The sequence below is a fragment of the Ptychodera flava genome, chromosome 1 (genome assembly GCF_041260155.1).
Source record: "Ptychodera flava strain L36383 chromosome 1, AS_Pfla_20210202, whole genome shotgun sequence".
Taxonomy (NCBI): Eukaryota; Metazoa; Hemichordata; class Enteropneusta; family Ptychoderidae; genus Ptychodera; species Ptychodera flava.
The window spans coordinates 12342927-12361135 of record NC_091928.1 but is presented as its reverse complement, the minus strand read 5'-3'; the positions used below and the strand labels follow the sequence as shown (position 1 = coordinate 12361135).

Below are 18209 nucleotides of genomic sequence, written 5' to 3'. Positions count from 1 at the left end.
GACCAAATTTGGAAAGGTGCCCAGTCAGGTGACCGTAGTCTCGTCTGCAACTTTGCAACTATGACAGGTGACTAGAACTTGATGGTGGTGATGTGCTTCCGGGATGAGCGACGAGCCTCTCTCTAAAACAAACAAATATTCCAACATTTTCAAACATTACAACAGCGTAGGACTTGAACAGCTCATCGTCGAAAAAGATTCAAGTGCAACCAAGGATTGTTGCTAGGTATGCTTAGGTTATTTTTTGAAAGAAACTGGTACCACGTACAACTGTAAGCGCTGTGGAAATATCGCCAAGTAAACTTGTCACAATGGATTGTTACGTTGCAAAATATTAAAACACATTAAAAACTATAACATAATACAACATGAGCGTGTGGTGTGTTATAAAACACCTATAACCTGGTCTTTATTCGGGCTATAGCGCCCTGTTCATCACCCCTCGTGGCTGTGTGTTACCAGAAACACATCGCTATACCCCTCGGCCTACGGCCTCTGGGCATAGCAATGTGTTTCTGGTAACACACTGCCCCTGGGGGTAATAGGCGGGCGCTATAGCCCTCATGACCAGGTAATAGGTGTTTAATATTGCCCGATCTTCATGTGTTATTATTTATATTTGTACTGTGCGCATCGAACGACAGGTTGAAATGACGCGCGAACTCAGAATAGGGTGCGGTTACAAGTGCATATGCTTACAAGAAATTTGATTTTGGAATTTCACCGAAAATGTTGATTCACTATACATTGGAGTCTATAAGAAAACTATGAATATTTTTACAATACTAAACTTTATAAATCTGTGCTTTAATAAGTGTTTTACAATAGATACCAATATACTTGATTCAAATAGGGTGTTTGAAAGTTCAGATACGGACAACAAATATTACATTGGAATTTCACCAAAAATTATTATTTCACTTCTAATGGTAGTATTCTTGTAGAGTAGTAAATAATTTGCCTGACGAAAACTTGCTATATCTGTATATGTGTAAAGACCACAATCTATGTTATTGATGACAAATGAATTCAATTTTAAACAATAACAATGCTGTCTGTACACATATAGCTGTATTGGACTTTCATCGAGCTTCAGGGAGTAGAACAAGAAACTGTAGTTGCTATACAAAACAAAATCACCCAAAAATAAATGTTATAGCCTGAATTGATAACCCAACTCATAATTCATATCAATCAGGGATAGTTTTGTTTGAAGTCCCCTCTTTAAATCCCAAATCATTTAAGGTGCCCAAGCATATCTTTTCAAGCCCCCCTCCTCGTCAGTTCTCCAGCCCCTCCCCCAGAGGTGTCCATTATGATATGGAGGAATTGTCGCGCTTGGTGGACAAAAAAAACACTCTAACTATCGTACGTAAAGGTTCATACAGCTAGCTGCTGTTGACGCCATATTGAAGAAACATCATCCGCTTCGTTTTTTAATTAAAAGATAACAATATCAATAGATAATTTAATTTGCATACATAATAGATACACATCTAATTGCAGCGACATCTACAGGGTACTGCGTTTTACATGCTTGTTGTTGATATCTATATGGACAACACAACCACTAATTGTGTCAAAATCACGTGAAGAGCTTTAAATTATTATGTGAATTCTTTTTATCTCCAATTTACATCTTTTGTGTCATTGATCCTACGCCAACATGGTATTGTTGGAAACACTAATGAGTTTATTAGTGAAAATATAATGATATCAATAGATAATGTAATTTGCATGCGTACTAGACGGACATTCAATTGTAGCGGCATCTACAGAGTACTGCGTTTTACAGATTTGTTTTGGTATCTATGGACGACAGCATCACTGATTGTGCCATGATAATTAAAGCTTTCATAATCATGTACAGAGCTTTTATGTTATTTGTGATTGTATGGACTCTCTTCTATCTTCAATTCACATTTTTTGTGTTCCAACTTACGGCCAGATAGTGTTTTTCCAAATACTTATGGTGTATCGCTTAACAAGCTGATCAATAATTCTATAATATCGCTTTCTGTCTGCCTGTCTCTTTGTCTCTCTCTGTGTCAATCTATGCACACACACAAACAAACACACATATATATTATATACAATGTACACAGACATATATATGTGTAAATGTTGTATATATATATATATATATATATATATATATATATATATATATATATATATATATATATATATATATATATATATATATATATATCGAAGCATACAGATGTCCTCGTGGGGAATTACAGTGCTCGATACTAAAGCAGAGCGTTATAAATAAAACCACAAATTACTTCAAGTTATGACATCTGTCTGAAGATTGCAGGATACACGAAAATTAAGTAACGGATATCATTAATTTGTACTTGAAGTAACTATATATATATATATATATATATATATATATATATATATATATATATATATATATATATATATATATATATATATACTTGCTTGTACCTTTTCAGCGGGTATAATTCTCTATGCAGGATTGCAGAAATATTGATATGTAACTTATTTTAATTCTGTGATATGACTTTCGTCGGTTGAATGAGTCCTCGTGCTATGGGGAGAGCCCTATGCCATCAGGCTATCAAATAAAACAAAAAAGGATCTCCACTTACTCTGACTCGCCGCAGCCGGGAGTGTCTCCTCTGGCGTTCTTACGGAAGATACTGCGGTGCCAGTCGCAAGATCTTTCCGTTGGGAGTAGGGTGCTGTAGTGGATGTTGATACCTATGTTCCCATCTAGGACGTTGTCAGTTTCAATGCCATCGCTAAGGTAGTAGCAGTGACCCATGACGTCATATCCGACATTGTCCTCCACCTTAGCAGAAAGTCATTAGAAACGCGAGAAAAATACTCAGAATGACCATTTAGCTTATCAACTGATTTTTTTGAATGCACAACTTCGTTCAGTCACAGCGAGATCTCGCGTGACCTATATTCTTAGCTTTTGTCGTGACAGCCAAGCGAAGGAAATTCAAGTTCAGAGTGTGTCAGTGGTATTTGTGTAAGGTGGGAAAGAGAGACTTTTGCGCAGTTCTCAACATTATTGGTCATGAACTTTCTCTTCAGTGTCACTGTTGAAAAGCAGTGTTTTGTTATCATCACAGCCACGCGAGATTTCATAAATCCCGTGTGGCGAATGAAATTGTTTGTAGCTTGCAGAGACATGGACAAGTAAGAGAATGACGGTTTAATGTCAGTTGAATTCAAGTGTTCTTTTGAACGATGACGGTACAAAAAGCCAGCTATCGTCATATGGCAGTGAGCACTACTCTTATGGCAAGATGAAAAAGTTGTGTACACAGCAATCTAGGAGAAACTGCTCCAAAGCTTCCTTTTTTCGACATCAAAACAGCATCTGGCCTCTGAACTTATACTAGTATATTAGTGCATATATACGCACAAAAGTTACAATGTTTAAACCAATTTAGTCATTCAAAATCTGGTTGCGTGCTTGTTGGACAATCTTCGTTTAATTCATAGCGAGAATACACATACCGAATGCTCCTTTCTCCAGAACGTTCGGCGGAAAGGCATAAGGTTAGATTTTTCCGAGCAGCAGCTGAGTTTGCGCACAACAGAAAGCTTTGCATGCGTGGTGCGTTTACCTACCAAAAGCCCGAACGTCCCCCGGATATTGACGCAGCGTGAATAAGAATGATGAATGCTGTTTTTGGTGAAGTAAGCTTTGCACCCGACGTCACCAAGCATGCCAAAATGAATTGGGTTACGACCTACAGAGACAGAGAAAACGAATAATGGACATAAGATATATGAGTGCTGATTAGTGCTTCTTTTGCAGCAAGAAAATCAAGAAGATGGTTTGTACCCAATTAAAAACGATCAATTTGACGTCTTTCTGTGAACAATTCAATTGTGTTGCCGTTTGCTATAGATAAATACTGATACTGTAACATCGATGGCCTGACTGATAAATTGACTGGTTTATTCATTCATTCGTTCATTCTTCGTTCATTCTTCAGTCTGCCAGCCAGTCTGTCAGTCAGCCATTTCTGTGCTTTATTTTCATCCATCAACTTTTCCAAATACTGACCGACTGACCGACTCACTCGTTCGCTCGCGCATTCACCCACGCAATCACTCACTCACTCCATCCATCCATCCATCCATCCATCCATCCATCCACCCACCATCCACCAGTTCATCCATCCATCCATCCAGCCATCAAGCCATCTATCCATCCACTCATTCATTCATTCATTCTTTCATTCATTCATTCATTCATTCATTCTTAAACATTTTACTCTACACTGTGAATTGTTCTTTTAAAGTGTGTTCCGCAAAACCTGTATCAGGGAGATGTGTTCAGAAGTGATCAAATCACTTGAAAACAGTGGGAACTTTCTCACACATTAAATCTTAAGAATTCAAATGCAGGGAAGACCTTGGTATCATGGTAGAAACTACATGATCGACGCAATGGAGTGAAAAGAAGCTGTGATTTTTTTACAAAGGCGTTTACGTTTCACGCGTTATAATGCCTTGGGAGGGAAATTACATACTTGTCGACATATATACATAGCAAACTAAAAAAGACGTTTCCTTCTCACCTTCTGTCGCCTGCTGACCCATATCTGTAAATTCAACGCCTTCGATATGCGCTTTGCCGTATGATGATGAGATCTGGGGGAAAACACGATACAAATATCAATGATCAAATCCTAGTTTTCCTTGCATGACGCCAAGACATGTTTGCGCGGACTTCGAGCGATGTCATTATTTTCGGAACGAAGCGAATGTCGGCGACACTGGGACAGCTGACGCTTGCCATTGTCTACTATTGTACAAACCTATAGATGTTACGTGTGACTCTTTTTCATTGCCGTCACATCAAAAAACCCTTCTCTTGTTGCAGTGATCGCCCTACAAAGGGTAGTACGTTAGTATTCTGGCTCTGCTGTCCGAATGGACACACAGACTTTCGTCGCTTTCCTCGAGAGTGCTAACTCCTTGCAATTTGCGTATAAAGTGTCCATCTAAAATTTATAATCGAGCTTATGTGCATAAACTCGATAGAGAATTCCACGGAACAAAGCTGTCAGACCAGGCCACCGAAAATAACTCATCAAAACACACGTTTACTGTGTTACGTAGGTCATTCTTCCACTCCCATGACCTGAGTTTAATTAGTCCAGAACATTCTGTAGGTCATGTGTTCAAGGTCATTCTCCTCAATGACCTTGAGTTTAATTAATCATATTCAGAACTTTCTAGAAAGTCATGTTTACTACTAGTGAAGATATTTTTAGAACGGTAATTAGCATATCAACTTGATTGTTCTTAAATTCTCTAGAATAATTCATTTATGAATATGGGAGGGTAACTATTTTAAGGCAGGCTGTTTTGGACCTTCACTCTTACGCTGTACTTGTTTTGTGAATGATGCAAGCCTCGTCCGTCAAGCCTGCAAGTCTCCCTCATCAGTCTGTCTTACTCAACTCTGGAGCTTTGTTCCGTCCCAGCTGAGATAATTAGCCTGTGCTCTATCACTTAATTTAGTGATTGGTTCTAATAAATTTATTTGTATCACTGACTTCATCGCAAAACTTGACTTCAAAGCGTTATAAATCAAGACCTTAGCGTCTATTACATGTTTATCAAGATCTCACCTTCACGTGTCCACCGAAAGTGTCTTCTTCAAAGAATTCACATTTGTTTTCACCGTAACACCTATTTTCCATCTGACCACTGATCACAATGTTCCTCGACAGTAGAGCGACCTCGCCTCTTTCGTCAACCCCGTCAGCCATTTCACCAAAGTGGGTGTGTAAAAAGTGATCTGTTGACAAAAAATTCAAAATATGAAAACTCTCTCTCTCTCTCTCTCTCTCTCTCTCTCTCTCTCTCTCTCTCTCTCTCTCTCTCTCTCTCTCTCTCTCTAGAACGATATCGATAAGACTTCGTTGTTTCGATGTGTAGCAGAAAGTACCGAGTACTGTACAATTTGTATCATAAAAAATACTCAGTCCAGTCCAGTCCACGGAACACGCCCTGAAATTTAGTAAGTGGTGATGTTTTCCATGTCATTCGCTGTGTCTGGACCAAATCATACAACTCCGTCCATGTGTGCAGGGACGCGGGGAACGTGTGCGGGAAAGTGTGAGTGTTTATGGGGTTAAGAAATAGGCTTACGGTCGACACGAATTTCATTGGGCTCGCAATCGAAGCATGGGTAAACATATCTTTCTTCCACTTGGTCCATGTCGTAGTCAGTTGACGTAAAGACAACAGTGTCACCTGCCAACAAAGACATAAATTCATCACAACGACTGAAAGGCGCTTAGCGCTTATAGCTATGTTGATGTACAAAACTTGCAATCTTTAAATAGAGTCAAGAAAACTTCGCCTAAAATCTTCTGCAAGACTTTCTCTCTCTCTCTCTCTCTCTCTCTCTCTCTCTCTCTCTCTCTCTCTCTCTCTCTCTCTCTCTCGCCCTCATGCGGTGAACACGGCCTTGAGAGAGCTCCGATTTTGGATTTGTTTTCCTGGCACTGTGAGTACTTTTCTCGTTCAATCTCGATTCATCGAGACTGTTTTGTGCCTTTTTTGGTGTGTGTCACGTTTTTGATCGTGTATTGACTTGCTTTGCGGCGATTCTTTTAGATTCTGTCTTGCAGTAGGTCTGGTTGGTTAGCCATATCAATATGGCTGCCGCCACGCCAACTCATGATTCGGAAAGCGATGTTGATTGGAAACTTTCTAAGCTTTCCATGAAGAATAGCCTTAAGTTTGATAACTTGGACGGAGTTACCTTGGATGATTTTGTTGAAAGTGTAGCGAAAATTGTGAATCCCGAGGACATTTTGGCTGCCTCACGAATGAATAAAGCTGTTGTGGTTTTCTTGAAAACGGTTTCGCAGGTCACACAGGTATGCACTTCAGGTGTACATGTCAATGACCTGTTTGTACAACCCACACCGATGATCCAACCAGCTACTAGAGTTATTATTTCAAACGTACCACCATACATTCAAAATGCCTTTCTTTGCGAGCAACTGCTTAGATATGGCAAAGTTCTCAACAACACTTTTCGTCACATCTCCTTAGGCTGTCGAAACCCCGATCTCAAACATGTGAAATTCTTTTAGGAGACAAGTCTATATAGTTCTAAAACCAACGTTCAAAGACTGCAATGGGGTATTGCGCCTTCTTTATGAAGGAAAATTTTATCCCGTTTACATATCGACAGAACCACTCAAATGTTTTCAATGTGGAAGTCCTGGACATATACGAAAGAACTGTCATGGCAAAAATGATATATCGAACAGTAAAAACTCGAGTAATTCTGAACAGAACCCTACCGAATAACATAAAGAGCGTATTATTGTTGATCGTAACGATACAAATTCGCCAAATTCGCTGACGGAATCAGAAGCGCAGGATCCATCTGCTCAAAGAAGAGACGAAATGATCGACAAAGCAACAACAGAGGCCACTTTGAATCGTCAGCATACCACAGGTGAACAGGAAAACACCACAACACTTGTTCTTACAAGTAATATTAACAACACAGCTAATAATGAAAACATTGTTAATGAAACAGCCGAGGAAACAATTGATGCAATTGCAACCCTCGACACAGACGTCCCCATGACGTCACAAAACAACACCCAATCAGAACAACCAATAGAGCCAATAAAAAGAACGATCGATAGTGTTGATGAAGACAGTGACGAAGACGAAAAGTCACATAGCCAGAGCAAGTTTCAGGCGATTTCTGATACCGAAGATGAACCTTTAGACTCGCCACTCAAGTACAGACAAATTGCTACGAAATTCTCAGACACAACTAACATTGCTTGTAATGAAGCAGCCAGTATAAATGAAACAGCTTCCACTGGCGAAGAAATTAATGACAGTATCGAATGCAACGCTAACATCATTCCAAACTCTGGCCGCTTTTCAATATTAACTACAACTAGCAGTGATGACTCAGATAGCGACTCAGATGAAAGCAGACATAATCTTACTCTAGAATCTGAAATACAAACAGACGAACTGTCACAATGCAACACACTGCCATCACAAAAGAAACTTGCTCTTTTTCTAGATAACATAAAAAAAAATCACGTTGAGAGATGCCGCGAATTTTGTCCCGATTTCAATAACCTTCTCAAAGCTCTGTCACTTGCTATAAAAGCACCAACCACTGATAAACCTCTGAAGCAGAGAATACGTAAATTAATGAAGAAATTAAAGAGTGACTTGAAAAAGAGAGGAAACGCATCACCACTGTAATGAAGCGTTCTTCTTTCTTTTTTCATATAGCCAACATGATGCACACAATTCTCCCCCTACTTATCGTGACTTGTCTCTCAATTCTTTCTAGCAACACCCGTGGTTGCCGAGATGCACTGAAGCGGTATACTATACTTGAAACGCTTAAAACACAGCTTAAATGTGATTGCTTCTTTCTTCAAGAAACGCATACCACCATACGTGATGAACCTCTTTGGAAAGTTGTATGGCGGGGCCAGATTGAATTCTCGCATCTTGATACTCATTCAAGCGGTGTTGCAATTCTTTTTCACCCGAACTCACGGACTGATATCCTTCAGAAGGAAGACATCATTCCAGGACGTCTTCTCCACGTTCACGCTAAACTTAATAACACCAACTATCATTTCATTAATGTCTACGCGCCAAATGACGGTCAAGCACGTATTGATACATTTCAAACATTACAACACCTTATTGCTCGCTTAGACTCCTCACCCGATCCCATAATCCTTGGTGGCGACTTTAACTGTACTTTAGACGCAAATACTGACAGACGCAGTCATATCGAACCACACGCGCTTTCTTCTAGCGTACTCGGTAAAACTGTAAAAAAGTTCAAACTGATCGACGCTTGGCGTCAACTTCATCCCATTGATTTAAACTATACATGGCATGGCAATAATAACGCACATGCATGACTTGATAGATTCTACATTAGTTAACACATTACAAACAGACATCAATCAGCAATGATTGTGCCTGTTTCGTATTCTGACCATAATATTATTCAAATGTGTATTAGCCAGAAAGAAATAAAACATAAAAGTGCTCACTGGGCACTAAACACTTCACTGCTCCATGACAAAAATTACAGAAAGATTATTATTGATTACTGGTATGAGTGGACCACTAAAAAGAAGGATTTTCCTTCCATTCAAGAGTGGTCGGATGCAGGTAAACGTCAGATAAAATTGCTCTCCCAACAGTACAGTATAGGGCGTCGACGAGCTCAAGCAAGAGCTAAGGAAAAATTGATGAAAGATCTCTCGAATCTAGAAAACCAAGTGTCAGCAGATCATATCAGTCATGCAGATTACGAAAATAAGAAAACTGAGCAAATGAGCTTCTCAAAACTGAATCAAGAGGAGCCTGGGTCCGGTCGAGGTTTCAATATATTAACGAAAGCGACAAATCAACAGTTACTTTTTGACCTTGAGCGTCGCAAGAGTGCGCGAAAAATGATAACACATCTCAATTGAATAACAGTGATGAAGAAACATTGAAGATCCAGCTGCAATACGCAAGATAGCTAGAGATTTCTATAAAACACTTTACACTCCAGAACAAATCAGCAAGGATCAGACGGATAAACTATTAAGTGACTTGCCACAACTTAAAAATGACACTAAAGAAGCTCTCGAAACATCGATCACATTGATGAACTTTCAAGAGCTGTTAGAAAACTTGGAAATAACAAAGCCCCAGGTATAGACGGCATTCCGGCCGAATTTTATAAATGCTTCTGGAGTGTTATTGGAAAAGATTACCACGAAGTCGTTTTCCATTCAGTACAGACCGGTCAACTCCCTCTTTCTTGTCGTAGAGCAACAATCACTTTGTTACCGAAAAATGGCGATAATGGTCTACTAAAAAACTGGAGGCCAGTCTCAATCTTGTGTGCAGATTATAAAATCCTGACAAAAGCACTCTCTTTGAGATTGAAGTATGCCCTAAATGAAATTATCCACTTCGATCAAACCTACTGCATTCCAGGAAGAACCATTTTTGATAATATACACCTCATCCGTGACACTCTGTCGTATGCAAATGAGAAACAGTTACCCCTCGCTGTGCTTTCAATTGACCAAGAAAAGGCCTTTGATCGTGTTCATCACGACTATCTGTTCAGTACTCTGACAGCCTTTGGATTTGGTAATAACTTTCTTAACTACATCAAACTTATCTATAATAACGCCGAAAGCATTTTAAAAGTCAATCATGATCTGACCACACCTTTTGTCTTTGGCCGTGGCATCCGTCAAGGATGCGCTTTGTCCGGGCAATTGTACACAATATGCATTGAACCTTTTCTACAAAAATTACGGTCTGGCGATGCTTTGAATGGTTTTCCACTGCCTTGCTCGGATTCTAGAAAACACTATCTTTCTGCATATGCTGATGATCTCAATATCTTTGTCACACGTAATACTGACTTTGAAGGTATTCGATACTGGCTTAATATTTATCAGGGTGCATCCAATGCAAAGATTAATTTTCTTAAGTCAAAAGGCCTGTGGGTAGGCAAGTGGCAGAATAGGAAAGACTCTCCTCTGGGACTTGCTTACAACAACAAAGGTTTGAAAATTCTGGGAGTTCACCTTGGCAATGACGTTACCTTTATGGAAAAAAACTGGGATGGTTTGTTAGATTCAGTTGCGAGTACTCTTAAAAAATGGAAACCATATGCTACTGTAATTTCATATCGTGGTAGAACCCTCATTATCAACCAGTTAGCTACTTCCAAACTCTGGCACAAGCTACAGTGTCTATCACCACCACGTACACTTATTCAAAGTATTCAAGTGCTGCTTGTCAATTTCTTCTGGCAAGGGAAACACTGGCTCCCTCACGATATTTTGTATTTACCAGTGAACGAGGGTGGTCAAGCTCTTGTGCACATTCAGAGTAAGATTGACAACTTTAGAATGATGCATATACGTAAAATACTTTATGAAAATTCTGATCACCCTATTCATAACTACGCAAAGTATAATATCGGCAAATTTGGTTATAATAAATATGGCGTCACGTTCTAGCTCTAAAAGTCCCACTCCTTCCACACACTAATAATAACAACAGAACTCAGCCATTTTATGAAGATTTGATACGTACTTGGAAGTCACTTGATGTTAAACGTTCATTACCCCAACCTTCTGTGTCTGATATTATGTGTGAACCTATTTTCCATAACCTCTTAATACTTCATCCAGTTCGACAGTCTCCGCTGTTTCTAAGACATTATATCGAAGGCGGAGTTATAACGATAGGAGATCTTATTAACCGCACTGAAAAGCGTAAAAAGAGTACACGAGAAATTCAGACAAATGTTTCAGTTTACTCCACAAGAATTCTTGACCGTGCGATTCAACTAGTATGGGATGCAATACCTAACAATTGGCAATCACGTCTTGATCAATTCTTTCAGGGGATAACTGTACAGGCAGTGACCCACCCAATTCACTTCAATTTAATATTACATTACCTCACAGTGGTATTCAGAATATTGAACCGATTTACTTCAGTAAACTGTGTAAAAAAGAGCTTTACTATTTGCTTATTAAAAAGATTCATGTCAATCATGATCCAGCAAGATTACCCACTCCATGGCACGACTTGTTGTCGGTTTCCGATGATGTTAAACCAAACTTTCAGACTATTTATTGGGAACCTGTCAGTAGACGAGACAGTGACCTTCAATGGAGAGCAATCCATGGCTGCTTAGCAACCGGACGCTTCCTATTTCTCAGCAATAAAAGGGATGACAACAAATGTCTACATTGCGATGAAATTGAAACACTCTTTCACATGATTATTGAATGCAGAGAACTACAGGAGCTACATCGTTATCTCGCACAGTTGATACAACAAATCATCGAGAAAGACTCTGTTCCACTCCTTTGGTATATCCTCGGTATACCAAAAGGACCCAAGATATTGCGACACGCTAACCAACTATGCAACTATCTCATGATTACTGCGAAGGTAGCAACAGTCTATTGCCGGTTAAACGAGAATCCAGACCCACTGAAAATGTTCAAACAACGTGTAAGATGCAGAATAAGTGTGGACTATAACTACTACAAAATGAATGGAAACTTACAAACTTTTAAAGATATCTGGGCCATCAATGATATCATATGTGAGATTGATAACAACAATGAATTGATCTTTAATATGTAAAGTGTTAAGTCAGCGGAGACGAGTTGTTGTATGATTACATTTCTACTTTTATGACTCTGGAGACTACTGACTCAGAGTTTCTTTACTTTTCACTTCATTTGACTTCATTTTGATATTCCGTGTATATAGAGCTTGTGCAATGTAATATTATAGTGATATGTAATTTTAATAAGCAATGTTGAATATTAAAGACATTGTGAAAAACTCAAAACACACACACTCTCTCTCTCTCTCTCTCTCTCTCTCTCTCTCTCTCTCTCTCTCTCTCTCTCTCTCTCTCTCTCTGGTAAGAATCTGAAAATAAATACCGATTACCTGCGTTCCAGCTGGTAAGGTCATCGATAGCACTGATCTTGGGGCAGGCCGCTTCTTTCGTCATGACGTAGAAATCGATACTATCTTGGTTGCCCCCGGTAGTGTCTATCACAGTTCGTACCTGGTACGTCAGACCGTTGACGTTGCGACCAATGAAGCCCGCTGTTCTCTGTCGCTTAGACCCGTCATTAACGTCACGTGTCTCTAACGTGTACTGATTCTGACCTGCGTTGAAAAGAGATGAAAACAGGGTCCGTTTCCTGGCATCATCGTGCATCATGGATCTTTGTTTGACTGACTGTCTATTTTAAGGTAGAATACGCCTTGAAGATGATCTGCGAACTCTCAAACTTTCACACTTTTAACAACAACAACAACAACAACAACAACAACAACAACAACAACAGAACGACTAATATAGACATAAACAACATACAAACAACGACAATGACCCAAATTATTGTTTCTCCTGTGATTACGGGTGTCTTGCAGAGCAATCAAGAAAAAGCAGAACCAAATCAAATTTGTCATGTTATTAACACATATTCCGCCATGTGTACATTTTCCCAGTGCACACATGTTGTATAATTTTTCACTAGGAAATGCGCACACTTTTTATCAACGTAATGATCTTGCCGAAAATTGAGTCGACGGAAAATTGTCAAACGAGGATGATTACTCGAAAAGAAACCATATTTAAGTAATGATATAACAGAGTGTAAACTTTGACTTTGACTGGTCTTTGGACTTAGGTAGAACACGCCTCGGGGACAGATATTTGGACTCTCAAACTTTACAATTCTTTTCTGATATACCACGTGGGGATTCACTTTAAAGCTCTTGGTGTAAGAAAACTAAAATCGAAAATTTTTCTCCATAGAGTAAACCCAAGGATGGCGGCCATTTTGAATTTTAAATCTCGGTAAATCTTGAGTTATTTGTTTCTGTAGTACCAAAATTTGCATGATGACCCCCGATTTTTATACTTGATTTTGTAAGAGAATGACTGAAAGTGTCATTAAGGAAAGTTTGAGCAAAAGTTTAAGCCTTTCACTTTCGAGGCGCATACTACCTTAAATAGGATCTTTACACTTCCTTTAATCACATTTATAACTCCATGCCCAATCTGGTTTCAAGTAAAGGGGAGAATACAATAAAGTTAAATGTAGGCAAAATGCTTGAGATACGATAACATATAGACACATGTACAGATCCGATTCTGTACATTTGTCAAATGCGTTAGGTGTACTCCTATGTTTGCTAATAAAATGCATAAGTACAGAGTACACTTTGTGTATGTATACTCTTGTTCTGCATAGATATACGTGACCTATATCAACGTATTGATACATTCCGTATGCAAAGATAAGCGTTTCGTATACCACTGATGTGTTGTTCTATATACGTCCATATTATTACGTAAATATAGCTAAATGTGTATCAAACATATTGCCAAGTTGAATTAAAGTATGTGAATAAACATCAGTTATAAAAGTCAGGCATTCTTTGTCACTTGTCATTCAAATCTAGAAAGTCTACGAGCATACCCTATTCAAGCAAACGATTTCCTGCATGGCCGTAGCCTGACCATATTGCCAAGGTTCAGGACCTTGCTTCCATAGGATTTGTGTTATTTAAATATTTTTGCATACTCACAGTGCGGGCAAAGTCCGAGCCGGGGCGAACCCCCCCCCCCCCCCATCTCGCAGGCTACGGCCCTGCACTTTTTGTACACCTACCTTTGACGGCGAGGAGAGCATAAGCATCAAAAGTACGGGTTTTCCGGAGTTTTGATGCTCCTCTTGGTATAGATGCAATGTCCTCTGTTGCGGCGAAGATTGGCCCGTAATCGGCTCCAGGAACCCTGGCGAACTCCCTGCGAATGGCGATGGCGACGACGTAGCCCTCCGGGATAGCTGTTAATGAGGTTGTGGAGATTTGGGTATTTCAATCGTAGGATCACAATATGATTGCGAGTCCGATATCGATTTCGGTCGACAATGGTGAAAAGGCAAGACAACTGAGATTTTAACTTTCTACAAGGCTTACTTGCCAGTCCGATAGTTTGATTGTAAACTGTAAAGAGAGACACTTGTAGTCTAACTTGTCTGAGTTTTTTCCAGAAACACGATTGGAACTAATTTGAGATAATTGGATGGTGAAGTAATGCCCGTTTAATCTGCAACTGTAATCTCATCTGCTTTTCCTTTTACATTATACACTTGTTTTTATGAGTAATTTGTAATACTGCAACATTCATCCACTATAGGTGACCTAGACTTTTTGAGAAATTTGAAAAATATGGAAATCCAATCATCCCAAATTAGTTCAAATCGTGTTCAGAGTGGAAATTCAAATGTTTATGATTTCATGGCGGTGTCGTTAGCTTTGTCACTATTGTCATCCGCCCAATAGAAAAAAAATATGTGTACATCTAAAGCTTCAAAATGGAAATACGTGCCCAGTCTGTTAAAACGATGTCCCTAACATGGCAAATAAGAAGAGTTCTATTATGTTGCGATGGAAATGTTGAACGTAAATTTAGGATATCAATTTTTATTGTAATTTTTAGTTCGGAGAATCTGACATTTCAAAATAACACTCCTCAAAAGTATAACTTTCTTGCGGAGAGAAACAAAAAACATTAAAAAGAACCTACTTACCTTCGAGAAAGTTGACAAACTTTGTTTTTTCACGTTCAATGCTTTGTTGTTCGGAGGTCTTAAATATGCCAAATGCAAACAGCGTGCCGTTCGGATACCATGAAGTAACGTACAAGCCTTTTGTCCTAGTAGCTCCATATTCGGTCGACTGAAACCGACGAAAATACATCCTTGTAAATGTTGAATTTAAACTTATTTTCCATTTCATAGTCTTAAGGCCGGATTACCCGCCGTGACTGTATAATTTTCATGGAGTCATGATCATCTGAACGGGGGGGGGGGGGGGGGGGGGTTGTCTTTCAAATCGATCGGCACACGCTAGTCAAAGTTCATTCAAACCAATGCGAAACTTACACTTTTTCTGTAGCGAAAAACAAAACAAAATGGCTGCATATTTGCGATATGAGATACACATTTACATGTACATATCTGAGTGGTGTGCCATTCTGCAATATTTATTCGAAATTCGCCCTCAATAAAAGAGAAACATTGGCCATTCCATTGACCAACTTGTCGGTCAAAGTTAAGGCCACGAATCTGAGTAACGGATGTTATTCCAAAACTGGCCGTCTGTTGGCCATGTATGATCGAATCACGTAACAAATTGACGTACTGTACTCAGATGTTCTTTGATTCACTGCATTTCTTAGACTTGGTTTAAATCGGTGAATTTTCCAAAAACAATTAGAATCATTTGCAACAGTTTCTCTTGTGTCTCTTCTACTTCATACAAACCTTTCTGAAATTTGGCAGCCAAGGTCAGGTTTTCCTAGCGATCGAACGCGTTACCTTTGAGTCTGCGCAGTAGTGAGTTAGTTTCTGCCGGGTGAAACTCCACTGTATCGCGTTCACCCCACTTGGACGTTTCATATGAAAACAGAACACAACTCATCGCATTCACCTCACTAAGCACGTTCACAAATCACAGAATTGAACCAAGTCTATGCGTTGCTATACTACTCGCGCTTTCATGAACTTGACCAAGAAATATCTGAGTGAAAGATGAACTTGCAGAGGCGATAATTCCCTGACGGGACTTCATCCGCTGGCTAGAAGGTTGGTGAAGATATTTACTGATTACAAATATAAGTAGCTGATTAACCCTTTGAGCGCCAAAGTCAATTTTTGTAGCCTATATCAAAATATACATCAGGAAATTTTTCTTAATTTTTGCTAAAATTTTGATTTAAATCTGAAGCCAATAAAATGTGATGTTCATTTGGTCCGAAATTGTCAAAACAATTACAGAAAAATTCATAAAATTGGTAAAATATTGCACACTTTAATTTTGGCGGGAAAAATTACAGCGCTCAAAGGGTTAATTTACTTACTCTGTGATCGTACAACATTCCGGTGTCAAGGGTCATTTTATGAGCGGTCCGATTCAGTTTGGTCCAGGATAGTTTGTCTTTCCCATGGAGATTTAGGCTTCCTCCGTGACCGACACCAATGAATTTGCGTCCAAACTCACAATCTTCAGGCACTCCGGGGTCATCAGATTTTCCTAACGCGAGAGAACGCTGACACTGTCAGAGGGTCTGTTCGGCGTGTGCGTGTCTTTGCGTACTCGGGCATACACACACACAAACACACACACTTGTACATGCAAAGCAATGTGTGGATACCGCAATCCGACCAGCAATCTATCCATCCATTTCTCCTGGTCTATCTCACCTTCCCAAATGTACCGAATCAACATGTAAGAAGGTAGATCATAACTTATGTCTGATTTTATTTGGGAATTTACTGATAGTGGCTATTTTAAGGAAGTATTCAAATAGCTGCACAATTTTTGCCACCGTTTTTATTATGCAAGTCTATTTTTTATCATTTATCCTTAATTATGTCCCATCACAAAGTATTCATCGTCCTTAACCACACAACTTTCAATATCGTTGTTGAGTGAGCGCTGCACCCAGCACATCGTATTTTGTTCAAAACCACTCATTTCGCAACTAATCATTCAATTTTAATTAATTTGTGAACCAAAGATTAAAATATTGGTTGGGTTCACCTTTTAGCTTGTCAAGCAGTCGTAAGTTGCTTGAAAAATAAGTGTTAAAATTTATGCAAATGTATGCAAATCACCCGATTTCCTGGCTTTTCTTTTCTCCAAATTTCAAAATTTCCAAAGAATTGAACTCCGCTTTGACTAGATCAAATTTTCTAAAATTTTCACAATATATCTTACATAATAAAAACGACTAATTTTGTTAGGCAATATAGTTCTTACATTTTGAATAAGAGAGATTTAATTTAGCTAAATCATGTTTTAACCACTTTTGAGCGTCAGTCTTTCAACCCATCCATTTTAGAATGAGGACAGATAATGCAAAATAAAAAAGTGGTTTTTTAAATATATTCTTGTTTCAAGTGAATCATTACATTTTAGGAAATAGAATAAAGTTTTGGACTTAAATTAATTTTTTTATCATTAATACTAAAATTGAGGTTTTTTTACCACAAATATACACTCCTCAATCCTTCGAGTTAACTGTTTCTACCATAGTAAACTTGAGATTCTCTGCTCTCTGAATATATATAGTATGAGGGGGTTTTCTTGCCATCTTAGATGAGAAATATTCCTTTGACAAAATCTGTGAGGGCAACATTCAGCCCCACCTTAAAGAGTGAATTCTACTCCGGACTGAAATTTATATGTCGGAAATAACAGAGGGCGCTACACGCACACAGGCTGCATACACTCGGGGAAAACTCAGTACTCCATCATTGTAACAAAAATTGATGTACTTTGCAAACGGCATAAAAATAAAAAAGACATTAAATTTTACTGCTGGAGGGGCTTTAGAATACGATATTTTAATACTTTTCATCCCTTTTAGCAACTGGTGATTGGATTCCTTTAATTTTAAAAAGATGTGATAATAACTCATAACTTACTTCTGGTCGTTGTACAATGTAACGCAGTATACACTGTACTGTTAACAAGACGACAGTGATCGGAAAATTTTACACGTAATTCGAAGTACTTTTGTGTAAATGAGCAGTAATTATGTCATT

At 38.8% G+C, this 18209-nt stretch overlaps 1 protein-coding gene across 2 annotated transcripts in view; it reads right to left on the bottom strand.

The window, feature by feature from the left end:
- Positions 1-18209, bottom strand: part of LOC139130313 (cell surface hyaluronidase-like) — a 60098-nt gene that overhangs the window by 40085 nt on the left and 1804 nt on the right. For both annotated transcript variants that reach the window (XM_070696071.1, XM_070696079.1), the window contains exons 2-10: positions 16520-16692; positions 15189-15336; positions 14265-14441; positions 12526-12750; positions 6163-6267; positions 5640-5809; positions 4581-4653; positions 3622-3743; positions 2625-2827 (exon numbers count right to left, since the gene is read on the bottom strand). In XM_070696071.1, coding sequence (XP_070552172.1) covers positions 2625-2827; positions 3622-3743; positions 4581-4653; positions 5640-5809; positions 6163-6267; positions 12526-12750; positions 14265-14441; positions 15189-15336; positions 16520-16692 — 1396 coding nt within the window. The remainder of the gene's footprint in view (positions 1-2624; positions 2828-3621; positions 3744-4580; positions 4654-5639; positions 5810-6162; positions 6268-12525; positions 12751-14264; positions 14442-15188; positions 15337-16519; positions 16693-18209) is intronic.